Source organism: Babylonia areolata, chromosome 21 (genome assembly GCF_041734735.1).
Source record: "Babylonia areolata isolate BAREFJ2019XMU chromosome 21, ASM4173473v1, whole genome shotgun sequence".
Classification (NCBI taxonomy): Eukaryota; Metazoa; Mollusca; class Gastropoda; order Neogastropoda; family Buccinidae; genus Babylonia; species Babylonia areolata.
In genome coordinates, this window is record NC_134896.1 from 32,069,670 (window position 1) to 32,097,208 (window position 27,539).

Genomic DNA, 27,539 nt, shown 5'->3' on the forward strand with positions numbered 1-27,539 from the left:
CAATAGGTCTTTAAACTCACCTCTGTGCCACACTCACACACACACACACACACACACACACACACACACACACCACATATTATTTGTATATCTATAAAATCAGGCAAAAATGATGACAAGAAGCAACATACAAATAGGTGTACTCTTCCTAGGTAATTTGTCATCAGCTGATCAGGTAATAAACTGACCATTGAAACTACGAGTGAGTGTCTTGGCCAGACAAATGTTCACAATATCTTTTTTATGACTTGCAAATATTATACAGTGACAAGTGATATTTTCATTGATTTCAACTGGATGATTCTGAAACACCTTGTTAGCCAATTGCCCAAGCCCTGTGTGTGGGTGCGTGTGCATGTGTTTTTGTGTTCAGAAAATTGAGCAACACCGCTCATGTGGATGACATTCACTTCAAAGTGGATGGCATCTGACTATGCAGTTTGAGTTTATTTCATTTGAGCTCATAGCCAGATGGGTAAGAGTTGGCCAAGGGCCAGAAAATCCTGCAATGGCATGCTTCAAAACTGATTCAAAACCTATTCACATAGTTGTCAAAGTGATGGAGATTTTTATGGAAATAATATTTATTATGGAGATAGTGTAATACACAGTGGATGGGTTTCAGTTTAAAGGAGGTGTCACAGTGATCAGTAAATATCTGCTGAATTTTAAAAAAAGAAATACAAGAGATGTCTGACAAACTCTTAGCACATTACAGATCTAACCTGCTGATCTACTCCTAGTACAGAACACTTTGACTAACTCATATTATACTGTTCAAGACATGCCCATGAATTCAGTTCATTTGTAATTTATAAAACAACATGGATGTGATAGTTTTTGACCTGGCTGTTATTCTTGGAAAGATGCATCTTTTCAAGATAAAACCTCTTGCACTTTGTGTATTTCTAACAGAAAGACCCAACATTTATTCATTTATGTATGACTCCATGTGCCAGGAAACAAATCTGTGAAGATATGACATTTTTGCCTGGCATTCACCAGATTCTGAAGAGGACGCAATGGAGCGACCATCATTTAGTATGATGCAGGGCATAAAACGCAAAGAGAGAGATGACAGTGACAATGACAGCGGAGATGAAATGGATGCCTCCAAGTTCATCAAACTGTCCAACAAAGCCCAGATGCAGACCAGTTCTGTGGTTGACAAGATGATGGTGGGTATTTGTAGATTTTGTTTGGTATGCTTTTATGATAATATTGGATACTGTTTTGTAATATTTATGCTGGAAAAAAAGAAGTAAATTTTGTATGGTTTTCAAAAGAGTGACATACATTGTTTATGTAACATACACTGCAAATGAATTTCTCTTTTTCAGAGATAGTAATGATTAGAAAATGATTATAATTATAATGATGGTAATGATAATAATGAATGGCATTAGTTTAATATTTTTCTCTAAGTAAATTCCGACGGTCCTCTGTAATGATAATAATGAACAGCGTTAGTTTAGTATTTTACTCTAAGTAAATTCCGACAGTCTACTGGCAATCACCCAGTCACACACAGACATGCCTGAAAATGACTGACCACACTCGGCCACACACACACGTACCCATGAACAGAAAACAGGTCAAATAATGATGGATGGTAAATATTAAAAGTATTCTGTGTGTGTGTGTGTGTGTGTGTTTGACAGGCCAAAATGGGTTACACAGAAGGCAAAGGCTTGGGGAAGCATGGACAGGGCCGCCAGGACATCGTTGAGGCCTCAAAGCAGCGTGGCCGTAGAGGTTTGGGACACAAGATTGAAGGGTTTGAACCTGCTGACGTTGAATGGAAGTTTGAGAAAGAAAAGGTGGGTGATTTGGCGGTTATAAGTCTTTCTCTTGCTTTTTTTTTTTTAATTTTTTTTTTTCATTTAACAGCAGATGTGGTGCAGTGTTTATGTAGATCAGTCTGCTTGCTTTAACACCTTGAGACTGGATTTGAAACTTTTTTTTTTTTAATTTTTTAGTTGAGATCTTTCATTTCACAGGGTGTGTTTTTTTCTGGATTTTTTTTTTTTTTTTTCTCATAATTGTTGATATTTTCAAATTTATAAACGTATCTGCAGAACTTTATGACTTTGATTTTTTTTCTTTTTCTTTTTCTTAAGTTAAGAACATATCTTTGATATTCATTATTGATAAACAAAAATTCATGACTGCATTGGAGACTTGAAGCTCATTTGATTACCAAAGATAATCACTATCTTTACTTAGCTTCATCAGTGCAGAAGCTGAAACCATTTCAGTGTTCTTTCTGACTGGAGAAATTGTTTGCCGTTTAGTGCTTATCTCAGTTGATTATAAAGTAAGTCACTTGTGTTTGATGTCAGTGAAGCGAATGTCCATAGGTTCAGTTCCGATGTATGGACCCAAGATTTTACTCACCCCTCTCCAGTAGCTCTTGAGCAGTGGTCTGGGTACTACTCTTTCAAATGAGACAATAAACTGAGGTCCTTTGAGCAGCATGCACATAGCTCATGTAAAAGAACCCTCAACAACAGAGGGGGGAAAAAAAAGGGTGGTGTTTCACTGTGGCAACATGCTCTCCCCAGGGAGAGCAGCCCTAATTTCACACAAAGAAATCTGTTGTGACAAGGAGTAAGGCAATACAATAGAAGACAGTTCATGATTTCTTCAAGCAGGTCATAGAGTGTTTTCTCTGTGTATAAGAACAGCACAGCATGATCAGGGTGCAGTAAGTTATGACTTTAGATTTAACAGTAATAACACACACACACACACACACACACACACACACACACACACACATTGTAGAAGTCTGTCCAGTGGCTGCCAGACTGATGACAGGGTATGGTCGATGTGTGTGAAGATCACATCCACATGTGTGTGTGAATGTGTGTGTGTGCGAGTATGTGTGTGTAGGGGGGGTGGAACGTTAGTATTTATGTATGTATACATGTATGAGTGTATGATTGTACACATGTATGTACACATTTGTGTGTGTGTGTGTGTAGTTTGCTAAGTACATGTGTGTGTGTGCGTGTGTGTGTGTGTATGTGTGTGTGCGTATGTGTGTGTAGGGGGGTATTTATGTATGTATACATGTATGAGTGTATGATTATACACGTGTATGTACACATTTTTGTGTGTGTGTGTAGTTTGCTAAGTACATTTTGGTGTGTATATGTAACATTGATGTAATGTGTAATATATAATTCTTAAGTGTTTTATAAAGCACCTAGAGCAGTTTTCTGGATAGAATGTTATGGAAGTATCCATTATCATTATTATTGCCATCAAGATCATCATTGATGAAGAGGTGGAGTGGATTCTGGCCCCGTCATCAGACGAAGCCATGCCTACCTTGGAGGAAATGTTGAGCTGGAAGGAGGTCATGCCGGTAAGCTGATGGAACGTCTGCTGTCTTGTTCATTTTCAGACTGTTTCTTCTTCTTCTTTCTTCATTTCCTTTAGCATTTTTCCACTGCCATGAGTAAGATGAATTATTGTAATAAAAGAGTTAAAAAATTCAAGGGTGTAGGTGGGAGACATAGAGGTTGAATGACAATCCTGACAATTCAGAAAGAAAATTGGAAAACACATGTTAAAAAAAAAAAACAACACAAAAGCAAACATCCACAAGCTCATGCTATGTCAAGGATGATGTAAAAGCAAACTTTTGTAGAAAATGGACTGACAACCTGAACAGAGAAGTTAACTGGATAAAGACTATCAGAAAGATTCAGATTATTTTTGATTTAATTTAAAATGGTTTCAGATTAGAAACGCTCACACACACACACACACACACACACCACATATACCTTTCTTGGTACAATGCCATTAAACTTGAAAGGGACACCATGCTGTTTCCATTTGCAGAAAAAGCGAACAATTGACGATGAAACCACTTTCTGTGACGAAAGAGCTCTGAAAAACATCCTGTCAAGCAAGGCAAGCTCTACTTCACTATTTTTTTTCTGTCTCTTTATTTTTTGTTGACATTTTGTTTTCTATATTTTGATGTTGATAATGGGGATGATGAAAATGCTGCTAATCCTCGCACACATTGCACACACACACACACACACACACACACACACACACACATTACACACACATGCACATGCGTGCATATACACGCGTACACACACACATACACACACACCCACACATACTCTCTCTCTCTCTCTCTCTCTCTCTCTCTCTCTCTCTCTCACCCTCATGCAAACCCATGCCAATGTGCAGAAACAAAATAAGATATGTTATTTTTAGGTTTAGTAAAGTTTTCATTACAAAAGATTTCTCTCATTGATGATGGTTTTTGTGTGTGCATCTGTACGTTTGAGTGAGTTTGTGTGTGTGAGTGTTTTGCATCTGTACGTTTGAGTGAGTTTGTGTGTGTGAGTGTTTTGCATCTGTACGTTTGAGTGAGTTTGTGTGTGTGAGTGTTTTGCATCTGTACGTTTGAGTGAGTTTGTGTGCATCTGTACGTTTGAGTGAGTTTGTGTGTGTGAGTGTTATGCATCTGTACATTTGAGTGAGTTTGTGTGTTTGAGTGTTATGCATCTGTATGTTTGAGTGAGTGTGTGTGTGTGAGTGTTATGCATCTGTACGTTTGAGTGAGTTTGTGTGTGTGAGTGTTATGCATCTGTACGTTTGAGTGAGTTTGTGTGTGTGAGTGTTTATTGCTGGGTTTTTCATATGACATACAAACCTGAGTTTGATTGTAAAGCAGCCAAACACTGCTTGCCAACCTGAAACTGGAGAAAATAAACATAATTTGATAAGAATGTAATACAGGAAGTGTATTTCATTTTGTTTTTAAATGTCCAAAATATAATTCGAAACAGACTGATGCCATGTAAATATTGCTCACATAATTGAATGGTTAGTTTATGCAATTTCTTTTGTACTGGGAAACATGATACAATTTAAGAAAATTCTTAAACTTGGGAGGATGCGAACTTGTAAATACATCTGGAGCGAACATGTCATTATGCTGAAGATTGATTTGTTTTGGTTGTAAATCACTTTTATTATCTTTAAGTTTTATTTTTGGTGTGTTTTTATGCTTGTTTCATTTGACATCGGTGGCCTGAAGTTGTGATTCAGTGTGTAAATATTGTTATTGCATCCTCCACACCACAAAAGGAGCAAAAAGGATTAAATTTCTTTGAATCTTAAATGTGCACAGAGTGTCTTTGACAGTCTTGACCCTGAGGAAATGCGACGAGCAAGGACAAGATCCAATCCCTATGAAACCATTCGAGGGGCTTTCTTCTTGAACAGGTATCAGTTTTGCTCCGGTGTGTGTGTTTTTGTGTGTATTTGTGTGTGTGGACGTGGGTTTATGTGTGTGTGTGTGTGTGTAGTTTTGTGTGGGGGTTTGTGTTTGTGGGTTTGTAACATATGCATGCATTTGGTTTGGTTATTGTTGTTTTCACTAATGTTCCATGCCTGTGTGTTTGTGCTTGCACAGGCAGACTCTTGCTCTTTCCCTCCCACACACCCACAGGCATGTTGTTTATTGTCAACACCACAAGCTCCTTGTCTGAGAAGTGTGAGCATCAGTCTGCAAGATTATTATTGCTATTAGTATTATTATTGTTAACATCATCATTTTTATTGTTATCGTTTTTGATATTATTATTGTTATTAGCATTAGCATCGTCATTATCATTTATTATTGTTACAGTATGACTTGTTTCCACAGGGCAGCAATGAAGATGGCCAACATGGATGCTGTGCTGGATTTCATGTTTACAAATCCGAAAGATTCACACGGGGTAAGCGGTTCAAGACTGACATGGGTGTTTCATGCTTGGCAAGTCTTATACAATAGACAGTTTCAACTTTATGCACAAACTATCGGTGGATTAGGGGAAAACAATTTTGTGGTTTGGTTTTGTTGCTGTTGCATAGTTAACAGCAGGGAATCAGAAAGGTCTGCAAGCTCTAATAATGATAATTTGAAAGATACTGAACTAAGAAGAAAAAAAAAATGATGCAAAATCAAAAACAAAAATGTTTAAGTTGCAGTGCCACGTGCAAGGTCTCGTCCTGAAATAACGTCAACTTATATGATTTTGTTTTTATTGGGGGGTGGGGGGGGGTTGTTTGTTGTTTTTAGCTCTGTATGAGTCTGACTGATAGCCCAAAAGGTTGGTGGAGTCTGTGATGTACTATCAGTTCTGTGTTGCTCTGCTGGTCAGGAAGTGATGTCAGCACTGGCATAGGCAATAAGTTGTCCATTCTGTAGTGTTATTTGTGTGTATGGCCTTTATTATGTTCTTTTTAATGGGGTATGAAGTATATTTGACTCTATGATTTTTTTGTCATGGGGATGATAAAATATGGGGAAGGGCTGACATCCTTAGCACAGCCTAGTCTTATCTACCTGAGGTGCATAATGGTTAAGATGATGTGTCATGAACTGTATTGTCCTGTAGGGTTTTGCAGCACCAAGTGCAGTGTCTCTTTATAAGATAATAGAATTCTTCTTACCATATCATATATCATATCATAGCATAGCATAGCAGCGTAACATAGCATACCATATATCATATCACATATCAGTTTACATCTTACCTTACCATACCTTACCTTACCCTGCCTCGTCTCATCTCACCTTACCATATCTTACCTTACCTCACCATAGCTAACTTTACCTGTCTTACCGAATCCTGTTAATTACCTTACCTTAACTTGCCTTATCTTACCCCACCTTGCCTTACCTTGCCTGTCTTACCTAATACTGTTACCTTGCCTTATCTTACCTCACCTTACCTGTCTTACCGAATCCTATTACTGTACCGTACCTTACCTTACCTTACCTTAGCTCACCTAACCTTATCGTACCTTGCCTTACCTTACCGAATCCTGTTGCCTTACCTCACCTTACCTCACCTCATCTCACCTTACCTTACCTTACCTTACTGAATCCTGTTACTTTACCATACCTTACCTTACCTTACCTTACATTACCTTACCTTACCTTACCTCACTTCACCTCATCTCACCATACCTTACTTTACCTTACCTTACCTTACCTCACCTCACCTCACCTCACCTCATCTCACCATACCTTACTTTACCTTACCTATCCTATCTCCCACCCTGTTTTCAGAGACCCATGGTGGGCGGCAACGAGTTGCTGTACTTTGCTGACATCTGCGCGGGCCCGGGGGGCTTCAGTGAGTACGTGCTGTGGCGAAAGAAGGGGGACTGCAAGGGCTTTGGTCTGACGCTGCGGGGACAGAACGACTTCAAGCTGGAGGACTTCTTTGCAGGGCCCAGCGAGATGTTCGAACCTCACTACGGTGAGTGGTGTGGAAACACAGGGGCTTTTTATTTTTTTTTGTGGGGGTGGGTGGGGGGGGCGGGGGTGGAAGTTCATTGAAAATGTTGATGGTCCCACAGCCTTTGACAGTGAGTGGTGTTGTTTGTTGGTGGGGATATGTTAGAGCTTTTTATTTATTTATTTATTGGGGGGGGGGGGGGAAGTTCGTTGAAACTGTTGATGGTATGGTCCCATAGTCTTTTTGGGGGGAGAGGGGGGGGTTAGGACAGGGAGGGGGTGGGGGGGGCAGGGGATATCAGTTCATATATTATCTTTGTCTTTGGACTGTGTGCGCCTGTCTTGTTGTTGTTGTTTTTCCATTTTCAGGTGTTATGTAGTGCATAAAGTGTCAGAGTACTGTTGATGTTTTTTTTCGGGTGTTAGATAATGCATAGAATTTTAATTTTTTGTTGTTGTTTATTTTCAGACGTGGGATAATGCATTAAGAATCAAACTTTTGTTGATGTTCAGATGTTGAATAATGCATTAAGTGTCAAAGTTTTGTTGATTTTCATATGTTAAATATTGAATAAATTGTCAATGTAGTTGCTGTTCAGATGTTTGATAATGTTTTAGAAAATTTTCAGATGCTAACATTACATGAAATGTCATGCTTTTAGATAATGTTCAAAAAGCATAAAGAATCACAAAGAGAGATGGTGCATCCCTGAAGCTTAGCAAATGTGTGTTCACAATGTCTCTGTGAAGGCGTCGGGGGGGTGGAGGGAGATGGGGACATCTTCAGGCCAGACAACCAGGCAGCCTTCATCAACTTTGTGCACAACAACACAGACGGAAAGGGGGTCCACTTCTGTATGGCTGATGGGGTAGGTACACAGTACAATGCGTTCGGGTATTTCTGTATGGCTGGTAGGTACACAGTACAATGTGTTGGGGGTATTTCTGTATGGCTGATGGGGTAGGTACACAGTACAATGCGTTCGGGTATTTCTGTATGGCTGGTAGGTACACAGTACAATGTGTTGGGGGTATTTCTGTATGGCTGATGGGGTAGGTACACAGTACAATGTGTTGGGGTATTTCTGTATGGCTGATGGGGTAGGTACACAGTACAATGTGTTGGGGTATTTCTGTATGGCTGATGGGGTAGGTACACAGTACAGTGTGTTGGGGTATTTCTGTATGGCTGATGGGGTAGGTACACAGTACAATGCATTCGGGTATTTCTGTATGGCTGATGGGGTAGGTACACAGTACAATGTGTTGGGGTATTTCTGTATGGCTGATGGGGTAGGTACATAGTACAATGCATTCGGGTATTTCTGTATGGCTGATGGGGTAGGTACACAGTACAATGTTTTGTGGTATTTCTGTGTGGCTGATGGGGTAGGTACACAGTACAATGCATTCGGGTATTTCTGTATGGCTGATGGGGTAGGTACACAGTACAATGTGTTGGGGTATTTCTGTATGGCTGATGGGGTAGGTACACAGTACAATGCATTCGGGTATTTCTGTATGGCTGGTAGGTACACAGTACAGTGCGTTGGGGTATTTCTGTATGGCTGGTAGGTACACAGTACAATGCGTTGGGGGTATTTCTATATGGCTGGTAGGTACACTGTACAATGTGTTGGGGGTATTTCTGTACGGCTGGTAGGAACACAGTACAGTGTGTTGGGGTATTTCTGTATGGCTGGTAGGTACACAGTACAATGCGTTGGGTTTATTTCTGTATGGCTAGTAGGTACACAGTACAATGCGTTGGGGTTATTTCTGTCCGGCTGGTAGGTACACAGTACAATGTGTTGGGGTATTTCTGTATGGCTGGTAGGTACACAGTACAATGCGTTGGGGTATTTCTGTATGGCTGGTAGGTACACATTCCAATGCGTTGGGGTATTTCTGTATGGCTGGTAGGTACACTGTACAATGTGTTGGAGGTATTTCTGTACAGCTGGTAGGAACACATTCCAATGCGTTGGGGTATTTCTGTACGGCTGTTAGGTACCCAGTACAATGTGTTGGGGTATTTCTGTATGGCTGGTAGGTACACAGTACAATGTGTTGGGGTATTTCTGTATGGCTGGTAGGTACACAGTACAATGTGTTGGGGTTATTTCTGTCTGGCTGGTAGGTACACAGTACAATGTGTTGGGGTATTTCTGTATGGCTGGTAGGTACACAGTACAATGCGTTGGGGTATTTCTGTATGGCTGGTAGGTACGCAGTACAATGCGTTGGGGTTATTTCTGTCCGGCTGGTAGGTACACAGTACAATGTGTTGGGGTATTTCTGTATGGCTGGTAGGTACACAGTACAATGCGTTGGGGTATTTCTGTATGGCTGGTAGGTACACATTCCAATGCGTTGGGGTATTTCTGTATGGCTGGTAGGTACACTGTACAATGTGTTGGAGGTATTTCTGTACAGCTGGTAGGAACACATTCCAATGCGTTGGGGTATTTCTGTACGGCTGTTAGGTACCCAGTACAATGTGTTGGGGTATTTCTGTATGGCTGGTAGGTACACAGTACAATGTGTTGGGGTATTTCTGTATGGCTGGTAGGTACACAGTACAGTGTGTTGGGGTATTTCTGTATGGCTGGTAGGTACACAGTACAATGCGTTGGGGTTATTTCTGTATGGCTAGTAGGTACACAGTACAATGTGTTGGGGTATTTCTGTATGGCTGGTAGGTACACAGTACAATGCGTTGGGGTTATTTCTGTCCGGCTGGTAGGTACACAGTACAATGTGTTGGGGTATTTCTGTATGGCTGGTAGGTACACAGTACAATGCGTTGGGGTATTTCTGTATGGCTGGTAGGTACACATTCCAATGCTTTTGGGTATTTCTGTATGGCTGGTAGGTACACTGTACAATGTGTTGGAGGTATTTCTGTACAGCTGGTAGGAACACATTCCAATGCGTTGGGGTATTTCTGTACGGCTGTTAGGTACCCAGTACAATGTGTTGGGGTATTTCTGTATGGCTGGTAGGTACACAGTACAATGTGTTGGGGTATTTCTGTATGGCTGGTAGGTACACAGTACAATGCGTTGGGGTTATTTCTGTCTGGCTGGTAGGTACACAGTACAATGTGTTGGGGTATTTCTGTATGGCTGGTAGGTACACAGTACAATGTGTTGGGGTATTTCTGTATGGCTGGTAGGTACGCAGTACAATGCGTTGGGGTTATTTCTGTCCGGCTGGTAGGTACACAGTACAATGTGTTGGGGTATTTCTGTATGGCTGGTAGGTACACAGTACAATGCGTTGGGGTATTTCTGTATGGCTGGTAGGTACACATTCCAATGCGTTGGGGTATTTCTGTATGGCTGGTAGGTACACTGTACAATGTGTTGGAGGTATTTCTGTACAGCTGGTAGGAACACATTCCAATGCGTTGGGGTATTTCTGTACGGCTGTTAGGTACCCAGTACAATGTGTTGGGGTATTTCTGTATGGCTGGTAGGTACACAGTACAATGTGTTGGGGTATTTCTGTATGGCTGGTAGGTACACAGTACAATGCGTTGGGGTTATTTCTGTCTGGCTGGTAGGTACACAGTACAATGTGTTGGGGTATTTCTGTATGGCTGGTAGGTACACAGTACAATGCGTTGGGGTTATTTCTGTCCGGCTGGTAGGTACACAGTACAATGTGTTGGGGTATTTCTGTATGGCTGGTAGGTACACAGTACAATGCGTTGGGGTATTTCTGTATGGCTGGTAGGTACACAATATGATGTGCTTGGGTATTTCTGTATGGCTAATAGGGTAGAAACAGAGTACCACAATACCATATGTTGGGTTATATCCACATACACATTTCATTATTGGCATTTTGATGATAAAAAAGACCAAAAAACAACAACTCCTCTTTAGTTTATTTTGTTTTGTTATTAAGACATGCAGTTAAGTTAATCAGACCCTGAATCCTGGCCGCAAACTTTTCAGAATTATAAAAATCATCCACTCTTTCACACAGAATACTTTATTATCTCCAACAAGAGAAATTCTTGATATCACCACAGTTATTGTTGTTGTTTTTTGTGCTTGTTTCTTTGGGTTTTTTGTTTTTTTTTTAATCATATTACAATAATTTATCTTATGTGATGGTGATGTTGACGATGATGATGATAATGATGATAGCTGCAATAGCAGACAGATGGTACACGTGTGTGTGTGTGTGTGTGTGTGTGTGTTCTGTGCAGGGCTTTTCTGTAGAAGGTCAGGAGAATATCCAGGAGATTCTGTCCAAGCAGCTGTACCTCTGCCAGTTCCTTGTCGGGGTCTCCGTTCTCAGAGAGGGTGAGATCGGGTCTCCGATAAAACGACAAAGGCTTATTCGTGCTTCTAGATGTGTTTCATGATGAACTGTTTCATGATGACATGTTTTATGATGATGTGTTTCATGATGATGTGTTTGATGACGTGTTTCATGATGACATGTTTTATGATGACATGTTTTATGATGACATGTTTCATGATGACGTGTTTTGTGATGACATGTTTCATGATGATGTGTTTGATGACGTGTTTCATGATGACGCGTTTCATGATGACGTGTTTCATGGTGACGCGATTCATGGTGACGCGATTCATGATGACGTGTTTCATGATGATGTTTTTCATGGTGACATGTTTCATAACGCGTTTCATGATGACATTCTTCATTATGACGTGTTTCATGATGACGCGTTTCATGATGTGTTTCATGATGACGTGTTTTATGATGACGTGTTTCATGATGATGTGTTTCATGATGACGTGTTTCATGACGACATGTTTAATGAAGACGTGTTTCATGATGACATGTTTCATGATGATGTGTTACATGATGACGTGTTACATGATGGCATGTTTCATGATGACGTGTTTCATGATGACGTGTTCCATGATGACATGTTTCATGATGACATGTTCCATGATGATGTGTTACATGATGACGTGTTCCATGATGACATATTACATGATGATGTTTTACATGATGACGTGTTACATGATGACGTGTTCCATGATAACATGTTTCATGACGACATGTTTCATGATGACGAGTTTTATGATGACGCATTTCATTGTGACATGTTTCATGATGACCTGTTTCATGATGACACGTTTCATGATGACATGTTTCATCATGATGTTTTACATGATAACATGTTACGTGATGACGCGTTTCATGATGACATTGTTCATGACATGTTTCATTGTGACATGTTTCGTGATGACCTGTTTCATAATATGTTTCATGACGATGAGTTTCATGATGACTTGATTCATGGATATGTGTTTTATGACACGTTTCATCATGACGTGTTTCACTATAATGCCTTTCGTGATGACACCTTTCATAATAGTGCTTTTCGTGATGATGTCTTTCATGATGACATGTTTCATTGTAACGTGGTTTATTATAATGCGCTTCGTTATCTTTGATGCTGTGTTTGATGATTACGTACTTCATGATGACGATGACGTTTGGATGTGTTGGACAGGCGGCCATTTTGTCTGCAAGCTGTTTGACCTTTTCACCCCGTTCAGCGTGGGGCTGGTGTACCTGATGCGGCTCATCTTCAATCAGGTCTCCATCTTCAAACCCGTCACCAGCCGACCTGCCAACTCTGAGAGGTGGACGTCATGATATCTTGTTGATGTTGTTGATCTGCTCCAGTTTTTTTTGTTATTTCCATGCCCTTCAGTGTCATTATTTGTTGTTGACCCGCTCTGCGTTTTTCTTGGTTTTTTGTTGTTGTTTTTTTGTCCTTGACTATGGGTGTCATGATTTGTCGTTGATACGCTCTGCATTTTTCGTTTTTTTTCTCTATGTGTGTCCTGGGCTGCAACAGTTTCTGTTCACTCATACCTGTGGGTGGGTTTTTACCTTATGACTACGTGGTTGTGTGGGCTTCTTTATTGAAGCTCGCTCAGATAGGGGTGATAAGTCTTTGCCACTTTGTCAGCCAGGGTCAGTCAGACTGTCTCTCTGTAAGTTGCTTGTGAACTGAAGGCTTGTTTCTTCTTTCCTCTTCTACTCTCTGTATTTACTTCTCTTTCCATATCATGTTCTTTTTCTCACTATTGTCTTACTATGTTACCTTTTGTTTTGTTGAAAATCATGTATAGCCAGATGGATTTAAAGAAAAGAAATTGTAGTTGTAAAGAAATCGGTCACATACTTAAGAAGGATGTACATGTATCAGAGCAGGACTTTGTCTCAAATGTTCCAGTTGTCCTGTTCGTTTATAATTGTGTTGTGTTGTGATGTGTTTGAAATGAAAATAGTGTTTAAGCAAGATGCCTTTGCAAATATTTGATAGTTATTTGTGTCCAACTATGACCACCAGAGCAGCAGATAAGGAAGCTGCAGTGCACTACCTGGGGCTAAAATTTTATTGTAGTGGAGAATGTCTTGCTGAAGTTACACCCCTACTCTCTCGGCCAAGAGAGCTTTAGAACAGCTGGCATTGGGATGGCTCCCAAAGGCCATCTGGCCCCAAAGGCTGCAGCACTAAGAGCCAGTGCAGTCTTGCCTCCTAGTTTGAGAGTCATAGTCCTTCACAAAAGACAAAGCTGTTGATGATTTCCCATTGCAGTGGAGAAACCATTGATCACACGGTCGTCATGTCGTGTGATGGTCTAGAGGTAACACATCCGCCTAGGAAGCAAGAGAATCTGAGGGCACTGGTTTGAATCCCGGCATAGTCACCGGTATTTTCTCCCCCTCCACTAGACCTTGAGTGGTGGTCTGGATGCTAGTCATTCAGATGAGATGATAAACAGAGGTCCCGTGTGCAGCATGCACTTATCGCATGTAAAAGAACCTATGCAAGGGTTGTCCCTGGCAAAATTCTGTAGAAAAATCCACTTCGATAGGAAAACAAATAAAAACAACAACTGCAGGCTGGAAAAAATACAAAAAATTGGTGGTGCTCTCAGTGTAGCAATGCGCTCTTCCTGGGGAGAGCAGCCCGAATTTCACACAGAGAAATTTGTTGTGACAAAAAAGAGTAGTACAGTAATACAATAGAATACAATACAGTGCAATACAATACAATACAATACAATACAATATAATACAATACAATACAATACAATGTTCTAGTTTGGGAGTGAGGAGTGAACGTGTTTTGAACGATGTCATGAGTGTATGCAGTAAAATTGTGGGAGTGAAACAAGCTAGTATGCAAGAGCTGTATGAAAGTCGAGTGGTTAAAAAAAGCAGGCAGATAGCAACTGCCGACACCCATATTTTAGCAAAGTATTATGAGTTGTTGCCATCAGGATGATGCTACAGAGCTTTTAAGTTGAAATCCAGAGCTCTGAAGACTTTTATTCCACATTCAATCCACCTTTTAAATTCTTGAGAACTCTGTGTGTGTGTGTGTGTGTGTGTGTGTGCGTGCACCCGCGCGTGCGCACACTCTCATGTGAGACGTGTGAAAGTCCGTGCATGATAGTTTGTACCTTGTTCTAGTTGTGTGTGTGTGTGTGTGTGTGTGTGTGTATGTGTGTGTGTTTACTGAGCTTAAAAACGTGACAATTGGTTATTATGAATGTGCAATATGTAGGATGAATAATATATAATATGCAGAATGAATGTACAGTGGAATATGTCTAATGCTAACGTCCATATTCTAAATATATTTCTGTTAATAATTACGATGTAATAATTAATTGCAATGTTTTAAAAGCGAATATGTAAAATGCTTTTATTTGAGAACATATGTTTATTACTCTTGTTTAATCAAGTAAACTGCGTGTGTGGGGTGGGTGGGGGGTGGGTGGGTGCGGGTGTGTACTGATTATCTGGTTGTGGTTTTCTGCAATTTATCTTTATTCTTATCTTATCTGTCTATTATAATCAATTTGCAATATAGTAGGCTATGCTTATAATTATATTTAAAATAATGTTTCTTAATTCTTTCTGTTTTTACTTTAAGAATACCAGTTATTACCTGCAGTGCGTGGATGTATGTATGAAACGGTGTATGTGATATTTTTTTACATTTGTGTCTTCGTAATATTCGTAAAAGCTGTTGTTGACTTTAACTTTTATGTTCCCCATGTTGTTTACTTGTCTATGTTGTGATAATGCACCTGACCAAATTTCTCCAGTTGGAGATGATAAAGTTATTCTTACAATACAGTGTTTTGTTGTTTGGGCAGGTACACACTGTGCAAAGGATTGCGTCCCTGTTGTTTGGGCAGGTACATTTTGTGCTAAGGGTTGCATCCCTTGTTGTTTGGGCAGGTGCATTTTGTGCTGAGGGTTGCATCCCTTGTTGTTTGGGCAGGTACATTTTATGCTAAGGGTTACGTCCCTTGTTGTTTGGGCAGGTATATTTTGTGCTAAGGGTTGCATCCCTTGTTGTTTGGGCAGGTACATTTTATGCTAAGGGTTACGTCCCTTGTTGTTTGGGCAGGTATATTTTGTGCTAAGGGTTGCATCCCTTGTTGTTTGGGCAGGTACATAGTGTGCAAAGGGTTGCATTCTTTGTTTGGGCAGGTACATTTTGTGCTAAGGCTTGCATCCCTTGTTGTTTGGGCAGGTGCATTTTGTGCTAAGGGTTGCGTCCCTTTTTGTTTGGGCAGGTACATTTTGTGCTAAGGGTTGCGTCCCTTGTTGTTTGGGCAGGTACATTTTATGCTAAGGGTTATGTCCCTTGTTGTTTGGGCAGGTACATTTTGTGCTAAGGGTTGCGTCCCTTGTTGTTTGGGCAGGTACATTTTATGCTAAGGGTTACGTCCCTTGTTGTTTGGGCAGGTACATTTTGTGCTAAGGGTTGCGTCCCTTGTTGTTTGCGCAGGTACATTTTATGCTAAGGGTTACGTCCCTTGTTGTTTGGGCAGGTACATTTTGTGCTAAGGGTTGCATCCCTTGTTGTTTGGGCAAGTACATTGTGTGCTAAGGGTTGCGTCCCTTGTTGTTTGGGCAGGTACATCATGTGCTAAGGGTTGCGTCCCTTGTTGTTTGAGTAGGTACATTTTGTGCTAAGGGTTGTGTCCTTTGTTGTTTGGGCAGGTACATTTTGTGCTAAGGGTTGCGTCCCTTGTTGTTTGGGCAGGTACATCATGTGCAAAGGGTTGCGTCCCTTGTTGTTTGGGCAGGTACATCGTGTGCAAAGGGTTGCGTCCCTTGTTGTTTGGGCAGGTACATCATGTGCAAAGGGTTGCATCCCTTGTTGTTTGGGCAGGTACATCGTGTGCAAAGGGTTGCGTCCCTTGTTGTTTGGGCAGGTACATCATGTGCAAAGGGTTGCGTCCCTTGTTGTTTGGGCAGGTACATCGTGTGCAAAGGGTTGCGTCCCAACAAGAAAGCGGTCCTGGACTACATGGATTCCATCAACCGTGACCTGTGTCGACATTCCTCGGCCATGTCCACCACTGACGTCTATCATATTGTACCCCTGGACAGGCTGTGCGGCGACGAGGTTTTCTTCACCTACATCTACAACTCCAACGTCAAGTTAGTCAGTCGCTGTGTTTCTGTTCATGCAGTTTATTTCGTGTGCTGGGAAGAAAACACAACTCTAAGTAAATTCATGGAACCTTTGAAGGGTGTGTAGACGGGTGCAATAGCCGAGTGGTTAAAGCGTTGGACTGTCAATCTGAGGGTCCCGGGTTCGAATCATGGTGACGGCGCCTGGTGGGTAAAGGGTGGAGATTTTTATGATCTCCCAGGTCAACATATGTGCAGACCTGCTAGTGCCTGAACCCCCTTCATGTGTACATGCAAGCAGAAGATCAAATACGCACGTTAAAGATCCTGTAATCCATGTCAGCGTTCGGTGGGTTACGGAAACAAGAACATACCCAGCATGCACACCCCTGAAAACGGAGTATGGCTGCCTACATGGCGGGGTAAAAACGGTCATACACGTAAAAGCCCACTCGTGAACGCAGAAGAAGAAGAAGAAGAAGGGTGTGTAGCTTTTCTTTACGTCTGGACCATACTGTGGTGAAGTTTTATTTGTTTTATTGTGCATTATTGTTTTGTGTGTGGGTTTTTTTTTGTGTGTGTGTTTTGCTTGTTTTGTTGGTCATTGCTGGACTCAAATTTATTGTGATTCACTGTGTGTGCATTGTTATTGGATCCTCCATACCCCAGAAGGGGCAAAAGGATTAAGTTTCTTTGAATCTTCTATTGTTTTTTTTTGTGTGTGTGTGTGTGTTTTCAGAGGAGCTGTTTTGTGTCATGTGTGTGTAGGTGTGTGTGTGTGTGTGTTCTGTGTGTGTAGATGTCTGTGTGTATGTGTGTGTTGCTTCATAATGTAGCAGCATCTGTGATTGAACAGTGTGTTGTCTGTGTGAACAAAATGTTGTTATTTTTGTGTGCCTGGGCACATTGTGTGAGTGTGTGTGTGTGTTGGTGTTGGTGTTTGTGTGTGAATGTGTGTGAGTGTGTGTGTGAGTGTGTGTGTGTGTGTGTGTGTTTCCTTTCTTCACCTACATACACTGATTCAATATCAGGTTAGTTTGACACTGTTGAAGATAAGGAAGATGCCTTTGTCTTTGGATTTTTATGTGCGTGTGTGTTCGCGAACACGTGTGCACGGTTCCTTTTTCAGATGTTTGAAACAATATTGTCTCTGTGTACACTTCCATTAACTCAGCAAATCAGTGCACTGTTTCCAGTGATCATATCTCCTTGTGCATGTGATAATACCTTTTTACATTTCTGTTGTCATCATCTGTTGTTCACTTACCATTACCAAATCTGTCATTTATTTACTGCATATTTTTTAAAGCCAGCATGTATGGCCTGCTATATCAGAACATAGTATTTCAGTCAAATGTTACACATTTTCTTCTTTTTTTTTTTAATATTGTATTCCTTATTTATATTTCACTTTAATTTTTTTTGTCAGTAATTCATAAGTTTATCAAGAAATTAATAGCTGGTTTACTGTAGTCTGTATGTGTTTGCGTGTATGTGTGTGTGTGTGTGTGTGTGTGTGTATGCATTTGTGTGTGTGTGTGTGTGTGTCTGTGTGTGTGTGCAACAAAGAGACGTAGAGAGACTCAGATAACAATTCATTCCCTATTTTTTTTTTCAGACTTGGCAAACAACAGATTATCAACCTGAGGAAGATCCAGACATTTGCACGCAATGTGTAAGTCATGATTTCATGTTCCCGGTTTTTCTTCTTCATTTCATAGAATTATTATTAAACCTGAACGTTAACCCCTAGGCTGCCTGCATGATGAGATAACTCGTCATGGCAAGCATGTATGCTTCGCTGCCACAATGACGAGATAACTCGTCATCGAAATATTCTGACTTTTCCCTGGTTTGCATTCACTTCGTTGACAAAAATAGTGGTAGCTTTAGCCTGGGGAATCTCTCTAGATTCTATTCATAGCTAGAAACCCCATCTACGTCATGAAGCAGTCCTTTATTTGAACGTTTTGGTTGGGTCACTGTCCAAGTGTTTGCCTGACTTCTCTCCTCGCTCGCTCAACAAAATGTCGGACTGACGCCTTGCTCAAGACATGCGATTGTGGTGAACTAAATCAACCAAGATTTCTTTCTTTAGCTGATGCTCAGAAAGAATTGAAGCGTAAATTTGAAGGAGAAGATAGTGATGAACATTTATAGGACAATCTGATAGAAAATAAAGGGAGCAATCAAGAGAGTGGCCAAGATGCGACTGTCAGTGAGTGATGCCGGCTGTACAGATGTTAGCAGTCGACAGAACATGACCGAATTAGCAACAGAGCGATATTCTTGGCACGCAGCCAACGCAGTCTGATGAGAACTGAATCAAGTGACCGTGTGAGAGGGGTGAAGAGGAGGGGGGTGGAGACTGAGGGGGCGTGGCCTCACATCCATCTTATCACTTGGAGAAGTCACAATGTATTGTGTATCTATCTCTTAAAAAAAAAAATATATATATATTGTGGTTGTTCTAGTATGATTTTGTGTTTGCAGATATCCATTTGTCCAGAAAATATGATGTTTTTGTGCAAATTACCTGACTTATGTTTGTAATGAACAAGTTGAAAATGTGACAAAAAACAAAACATTGATTTCAAAACAACAGCATGTCACTAAAATATATATAAAATGGGAAAACAGCATGTGTTTTGTATTCTTTATTCATTTACCTTTCAGAAAATATATACTTTTATGGGTCTTTCTCCAGTAACAAAGAGCACAGAATTTTTTGAAAATTTATACCCGTTTTTTGTGGAAAAAACCCTGGCAAATAGATTTCAATCAAATTTTATTTTCCTGGCAGCGAAAGGGTTAAACAATGCTATTGTTCCTGTTGACCTTCATCTTCACTGTCATGCTGCTCATCAGAACCTCCAACCCCATCCCCACCCCCACGCATGATATACCCACAGTCACCATCAGCATCAGCCATCAATTTGCTTAGTGACGGTGCCTGATGGGTAACGGGTAGAGATTTTTCCAATCTTCCAGGTCAACAAATGTGCAGACCTGCTAGTGCCTGAACCCCCTTTGTGTGCATATGCAAGCAGAAGATCAGATACGCACGTTACAGATCCTGTAATCCATATCAGTGTTCGGTGGGTTATGGAAACAAGAACATACCCAGCATGCACACCCCCGAAAGTGGAGTATGGCTGCCTACATACTGGGGTAAAAACGGTCATACATATAAAAGCCCACTGGTGTAGATACAAGTAAATGTGGGAGTTGCAGCCCAGGAACAAAGAAGCAGAAGAGGAATCATTCCAGAACTGTTGCCTACACAGAATTGTGAAAATTTTGTGACCAAACACCATCTCAGACACAACACCATCAATAACACTGAGCTCCATAAAAGAACCACCTTGCTGGATGTCACCACGGAGACAAGCAAAGAAGTTGATGCCAGACAGGACGCGCCTTTAGAATGCCACCAGGTGCACTTCCAAAACCCAGTCCTTCGCTAGATGCCAGGACAGGCGCAACAGGCAAGTGGTTAAAGTGTCGGACTTTCAGTCTGAGGATTCGGGGTTCAAATCCCGGTCATGGCATCTTGTGGGTTAAGGCTGGAGATTTTTCCAATCTCCCTGGGTTAAGGCTGGAGATTTTTCCAATCTCCCTGGGTTAAGGCTGGAGATTTTTCCAATCTCCCTGGGTTAAGGCTGGAGATTTTTCCAATCTCCCTGGGTTAAGGCTGGAGATTTTTCCAATCTCCCTGGGTTAAGGCTGGAGAGTTTTCCAATCTCCCTGGGTTAAGGCTGGAGATTTTTCCAGTCTCCCTGGGTTAAGGCTGGAGATTTTTCCAATCTCCCTGGTCAACATGTGCAAACCTGCTAGTGGATGAACCCCCTTCATGTGTATAATGCATGTAGAAGATCAGATATGCATGATAAAGATTCTGTAATCTATATCAGAGTTTGGTGAGTTATGGATGCAAGAAGACACCCAGCTTGCACACCCCCGAAAGTGGAGTATGGCTGTCTGTATGCGGTCATACACATAAAAGCCCACTCGTGCGCATTGGAGTGAATGTGGAGTTGCAGCCCATGAACGAAGAAGAAGAATATTCCCATTTTTCTTCATTTCATAGAATTATTATTAAACCTGAAATGCAAAACAGGGCCTTTCTTCTTGTTGGCCTTCATCCGCACGTAGCCATGCCATTTCAGTTTTCTCTTCTTTACAGTAGACAGCAAGTCTTCATCATGGTTCGTGTGCTGACTCACTCTTCTGTGCACCACCTCATTAGTGATGCGGTCAGTGTATGAAATGCCAAGAAGTCATCTAAAAGACTTCATTTCCACAGCTTTAATCTGCTTTGGAGTCAGAGTCCATGACTCGCATGCATTGAGAACTGACGAGACGAGAGCATGCAGCAGTAATGTGGGCACGACATTATCGTAATGGAACAGTCACTTTGTGGATACGCTTGATGGAACATGTGTTTGTTTCCTCTTGTCCTGCAGTGACCTGTACGAAGCCAGGCAAGCTGATGTGAGGAGACAGCTCCTGGAGAAGTGGAAGGTGAGCTTCTGTGCATCTGTTACACTGATGCAGAGCTTTGGTGCATCTGTAGAGCTGTTGTGCATGTGTTACAATGATGCAGAGCTTCTGTGCATCAGTTACATTAATGCAGAGCTTTTGTGCATCAGTTACATTAATGCAGAGCTTTTGTGCATCTGTAGAGTTTCTGTGCATCAGTTACATTGATGCATAGCTTTTGTGCATTTGTCACATTAGTGCAGAGCTTGCGTGCATTTGTTACATAAATGCAGAGTGTCTATGCATCTGTTACATCAATGCAGAGCTTTTGTGCGTCTGTTACATTAATGCGGAGCTTCTGTGCATCTGTTACATTAATGCGGAGTGTTTTTTTTTTGTGGGGGTTGCTTTTTTTTTTATCTGTTACAATAATGCGGAGCTTTTGTGCGTCTGTTACATTAATGCGGAGCTTTTGTGCATCTGTTACATGAATGCCAAAGACAATCCTGCCTTATTAGTCTCTTCTGTCTGTCCAAAGCAGAGCATTTGTGTACCAGTTACTTGATTGCCAAGGATAGGGCCGCCTAATTAAGTCTCTTTTATCTGCCCACAGTAGAGCAGCACAGATGTTATGACAGTATCTGGGATTCAGCACAATGTCCAGTATTCAAATGTCAGATGCCCAAGCGATGTCCATGTAGGCAAGAGTTGTTCACTTACTCCAACAAATATGCTGCATTGACCAGCATTCCGTTAAGCTGTCATGCTCTGCGGTGTTCAAACTATGATTTGATCAGGGGGTTTTTTTTAGGCATAAAGACTAGCCAGATTAGAGTAATTAGCATTCATTAATCAACCTGGGACCCACTGTGCCATTGTGGATCCATGCAATGAAATATACATTCTGACATCATTTTGTCAAGTGGCGAGGGTTGAAACCTTAAGAAGTTCAACCAGTTGCCTGATACATTTCTCTGAGATCAAGGGGCAGTTTCACTGGTCAGTCATCACATACATTGATCATCAACACTGTGCATGCTCTCCCATCAGTCTCTTTGGACACCATGACTTCATTTGCTGGGAACCACCAGGCCTTGAGTGTTGTCTTGACTCTCATCATACAGATGAGACGATAAACCAAGGTCTGGTGTGTAGCATGCACTTTACACACGTAAAAGAACCCATGACAAGAAGAGTTGTCTCTGGCAAAATTTTGGAGTGATGATGATTTATTAACATTTTTATACTGCCAGAGCCTAAAATTAAATCTATTTAGGCAGTAACTGACCTGCATGCTATTTAAAAAAGGATTGTTATATACATGAACTAAATATGAGATTGCCTGGCAGTGAAAATAAAGAACAAGAAAAATACAAAAGATCTGATACTGAAACATACATGTTAGTTCCTAAGTACACTGCATAAAACAAGTCACAATAAGATACAGCATCACATACACTAGATTTGCCACAAATAAACCAAACTGCATAAAAACCTGCACCCAAGACAAAAAAGTTGGCAGGGATAAGTAAACCATAAATATGATTATTAAAAAAAAAAAAAAAAATTAGAGTAAGATTACGATATTAATTTTGGAGTAAAATCCACTCTGATATGCATATGCTCGTGTGCATGACAAAAGCCTAACTGAATGGTGTAGGAAATGAATGATGAGTGCCCTAACTGAATGGTGTAGGAAATGAATGATGAGTACCCTAACTGAATGGTGTAGGAAATGAATGATGAGTACCTAAAGGTAGCTGACAGTCAGCTCTAGCCAGGTAGGCAGCCTGTTGTGCAAATGACTCTGTAAAGTGCTTAGAGCTTGGTCACTGACCAGGGACAGACGCTGTTAAAGTATCCATATCAGTCAATCAGAATTAAACGTTCTTTCTTTTTTCTCTTTTCTGCAGGTTCCGGACGAGGTCAGAACTGCACCAATGAGGCAAGAACCCCGAGCAGCATTTGAAAAGATGGTCTCTGTGAGTATTTCCTCTTAGTGTGTGTGTATTTTGAGCGTTGGTCTCTGTGAGTATTTCCTCTTAGTGTGTGTGTATTTTGAGCGTTGGTCTCTGTGAGTATTTCCTCATTGTGTGTGTGTATTTTGAGCGTTGGTCTCTGTGAGAATTTCCTCTTTGTGTGTGTGTATTTTGAGCGTTGGTCTCTGTGAGTATTTCCTCTTTGTGTGTATTTTGAGCGTTGGTCTCTGTGAGTATTTCCTCTTAGTGTGTGTGTATTTTGAGCGTTGTTCTCTGTGAGTATTTCCTCCTAGTGTGTGTGTATTTTGAGCGTTGGTCTCTGTGAGTATTTCCTCCTAGTGTGTGTGTATTTTGAGCATTGGTCTCTGTGAGAATTTCCTCTTTGTGTGTGTGTATTTTGAGCATTGGTCTCTGTGAGTATTTCCTCTTTGTGTGTGTGTATTTTGAGCATTGGTCTCTGTGAGAATTTCCTCTTTGTGTGTGTGTATTTTGAGCGTTGGTCTCTGTGAGTATTTCCTCTTTGTGTGTGTGTATTTTGAGCATTGGTCTCTGTGAGAATTTCCTCTTTGTGTGTGTGTATTTTGAGCGTTGGTCTCTGTGAGTATTTCCTCTTAGTGTGTGTGTATTTTGAGCGTTGTTCTCTGTGAGTATTTCCTCTTAGTGTGTGTGTATTTTGAGCGTTGGTCTCTGTAAGTATTTCCTCTTAGTGTGTGTGTATTTTGAGCGTTGGTCTCTGTGAGTATTTCCTCTTAGTGTGTGTGTATTTTGAGCGTTGTTCTCTGTGAGTATTTCCTCTTAGTGTGTGTGTATTTTGAGCGTTGTTCTCTGTGAGTATTTCCTCTTAGTGTGTGTGTATTTTGAGTGTTGGTCTCTGTAAGTATTTCCTCTTAGTGTGTGTGTATTTTGAGTGTTGGTCTCTGTAAGTATTTCCTCTTAGTGTGTGTGTATTTTGAGCATTGGTCTCTGTGAGTATTTCCTCTTTGTGTGTGTGTATTTTGAGCATTGGTCTCTGTGAGTATTTCCTCTTTGTGTGTGTGTATTTTGAGCATTGGTCTCTGTGAGTATTTCCTCTTTGTGTGTATTTTGAGCATTGGTCTCTGTGAGTATTTCCTCTTAGTGTGTGTGTATTTTGAGCATTTGTCTCTGTGAGTATTTCCTCTTAGTGTGTGTGTATTTTGAGCGTTGGTCTCTGTGGGTATTTCCTCTTTGTGTGTGTGTATTTTGAGCGTTGGTCTCTGTGAGTATTTCTCATAGTGTGTGTGTATTTTGAGCATTGGTCTCTGTGAGTATTTCCTCATATTGTGTAGGAATTTTGAGCATTGGTCTCTGTGAGTATTTCCTCTTAGTGTGTGTGTATTTTGAGCGTTGGTCTCTGTGAGTATTTCCTCTTTGTGTGTGTGTATTTTGAGCATTGGTCTCTGTGAGTATTTCCTCTTTGTGTGTATTTTGATTGTTGGTCTCTGTGAGTATTTCCTCCTAGTGTGTGTGTATTTTGAGCATTGGTCTCTGTGAGTATTTCCTCCTAGTGTGTGTGAATTTTGAGCATTGGTCTCTGTGAGTATTTCCTCTTTGTGTGTGTGTATTTTGAGCGTTGGTCTCTGTGAGTATTTCCTCTTAGTGTGTGTGTATTTTGAGCATTGGTCTCTGTGAGTATTTCCTCATAGTATGTGTGTATTTTGAGCGTTGGTCTCTGTGAGTATTTCCTCATAGTGTGTGTGTATTTTGAGCATTGGTCTCTGTGAGTATTTCCTCCTAGTGTGTGTGAATTTTGAGCATTGGTCTCTGTGAGTATTTCCTCCTAGTGTGTGTGAATTTTGAGCATTGGTCTCTGTGAGTATTTCCTCTTAGTGTGTGTGTATTTTGAGCGTTGTTTCTGTGAGTATTTCCTCCAAGTGTGTGTGTATTTTGAGTGTCATATTGCGTTTGATATTTTTACGTGTGTATGTGCATAGATTACTGACAGTCTTTGGTTTCATGTCTTTGCAGGGTTATGTATGGAATTTATCATTTTAGTGTTTTAATGAATGCATGTTTTACATATAATTTTTTTACATTGTACAGCACAATTGAGCATGTTTCCCATGGAACAGCACTATATAAACCAAACTGTTATTATTGTAATTAGAATTTAGTTGTGGTAATAATAAAAGGACTGAAGGCTGTGATCAGAATTTAGCAGTAGTAATCATAAAAAGACTTGCTGAAGCCTAGGCCTTGCAGCTTAGGAACATCATATCTATCAAAATATTTATGTTTAGTTTGACTGGTTTGCAATTCACATGTGTGCATTTTCTGATTTCAAGTCAATCATCGAAGTCAAAAAGCATTTTGCTTAAAATTTCAGATGTGTCAAAGCATTTTTTTTTTTTTTTTTTTAATGTTAGCAGATGGAGCTGTTTTAAATTCAGCTGGCAGTGAGTTTCACGGGTTAGCAGTTCTGTTACTATCATGGTTGAAAAATATATTCATCACATAGAACTTTGGAAAAAAAAAGAAAAAAACAACACCAAAAAACTGGAAAAAAAAAGACTTAGGCACAAGTGAAGTAGAGACATGTTTCATGTGTATAGGTTAATGACATGTTTTCTGATTTTTACTGTTCCTTCTCATTTTCACTAGAGGATTTAGAAATGATAATTGAAATTGAATACACATAATACACACGATATCATGTACAGTCACAATCATACAGCACTGTGAACCCCAAGTACTGATTTATCATACAGTCACAATCATACAGCACTTTGAACCCCAAGTACTGATTTATCATACAGTCACAATCATACAACACTTTGAACCCCAAGTACTGATTTATCATACAGTCACAATCATACAGCACTTTGAACCCCAAGTACTGATTTATCATACAGTCACAATCACACACTTTGAACCCCAAGTACTGTATTCTCACTCAGGGTAGAGCATACTTATGATGACACGTTCATTTTGTGTATGAAGTCTGGCTTCAACAGTGCACTCAGCTGTTGTAGTCCACAGAAACTGCAGTGCAGTTGCACTGTTTTGGTACAAAGTTTTAAAAGGTAAAAGGAGCATAGTGTGCATAAAAAATATGTGGAATGATAATAAGAATGGCCTGTGAATGGCTGACCATGAAAAAGAGTGAGGGGGAAAAAAATTTCTGCATGTGTGTGGTGTTTTTCTTGTTGTGTTTTTCACAGAATGAGAAATCGCAGTACGAAGACTGCAGACCCACAGAGCTGGAAAAGAGCAACCTGACCAAGATAGAGAGCGTGTACGACTACATGTGTGTGGTGTCCGGCGACCTCCACCGCTCTTACCTCCTCAGCTGTGGGGTAGGTGTTAGATGAGATCAGTTTGATTGATTGATATTGATACTTGTACATCACCTATCCTTCGCCAGGTGAAGCACTAAGCGCGTTGCAAACACATTGAGTCATTTTCACAACAGGCTGCCTACCTGGGTAGAGCTGATTGAGAGTGGCCTTTAAGCACTCATCATTTGCTTCCTGCGTCGTTCATTTAGGCTTCAGTTGCATGCATGCATGTATGCACGCACATGAAGGCACGCACTTGAGCGCGCACCCACACACATACATCCATCAAAACAGATTCAGTATCATTTGCTAAACTGTGTAAAAACTGTTGTAAGCAATGGTGTTTGCTCCGTTTGGCTTTTAAAGAATCATTTATAATCTTTCTACCCATCTGTGCTGGATTGGTGGTCTGGGTGCTATTGTTCTGATCAAACATTCAGCTGAGGGCCCCATGGGTGGTATCCACTCAGTGCACGAGAACTGAAAGCAGCAAGAGTTGCTCTGTAGGAAAATTCTCATTGATATGTAAATAGATATGAGCATCACTGGATGTTTGTATGTATTTGTGATTTATGCATGTGCGTGCATGTGTTTGTGTGTATTTTTGTGTGTGAGATAATGTATCTAGAGATGACCACAATTTGCTGTCTGCATATGTGATTGTGTGTGTGTGTGTGTGTGTGTGTGTGTGTGTGTGCATGTGCGTGTATTTATTGTATGTGAGAATATATCAAAAGACAATCATCATCTGCCGTATTCATACGCTATTTGTGTCAGTGTGTGTGTATATGCAGTTATATCTTTGTGACAGTGTATTTATAGACAACCATCAACTATCATTTTACTGTATTTGTATACTATTTGTGTAGTGTGTGTTTATATATATATATATATATATATATATATATATATATATATATATACATATATATATATATATATATATATATATATATATATCTTTGTGAGGATGTATTTATAGACAATCATCATTTGCTGTATTTATGTGCTATTTGTGTAATGTATGTGTAAAAATATCTTTGTGAGGATGTATTTATA

At 40.4% G+C, this 27,539-nt stretch overlaps 1 protein-coding gene across 2 annotated transcripts in view; it reads left to right on the forward strand.

Moving 5' to 3' along the window:
• Positions 1-27,539, forward strand: part of LOC143296692 (cap-specific mRNA (nucleoside-2'-O-)-methyltransferase 1-like) — a 46,989-nt gene that overhangs the window by 845 nt on the left and 18,605 nt on the right. For both annotated transcript variants that reach the window (XM_076608724.1, XM_076608725.1), the window contains exons 2-16: positions 1,006-1,178; positions 1,662-1,820; positions 3,275-3,373; positions 3,856-3,927; positions 5,171-5,265; positions 5,690-5,762; positions 7,103-7,295; positions 8,024-8,142; positions 11,496-11,592; positions 12,780-12,912; positions 16,565-16,750; positions 18,342-18,398; positions 21,190-21,247; positions 23,119-23,187; positions 26,364-26,498. In XM_076608724.1, the coding sequence (XP_076464839.1) occupies positions 1,006-1,178; positions 1,662-1,820; positions 3,275-3,373; positions 3,856-3,927; positions 5,171-5,265; positions 5,690-5,762; positions 7,103-7,295; positions 8,024-8,142; positions 11,496-11,592; positions 12,780-12,912; positions 16,565-16,750; positions 18,342-18,398; positions 21,190-21,247; positions 23,119-23,187; positions 26,364-26,498 (1,718 nt within the window). The remainder of the gene's footprint in view (positions 1-1,005; positions 1,179-1,661; positions 1,821-3,274; positions 3,374-3,855; positions 3,928-5,170; positions 5,266-5,689; positions 5,763-7,102; positions 7,296-8,023; positions 8,143-11,495; positions 11,593-12,779; positions 12,913-16,564; positions 16,751-18,341; positions 18,399-21,189; positions 21,248-23,118; positions 23,188-26,363; positions 26,499-27,539) is intronic.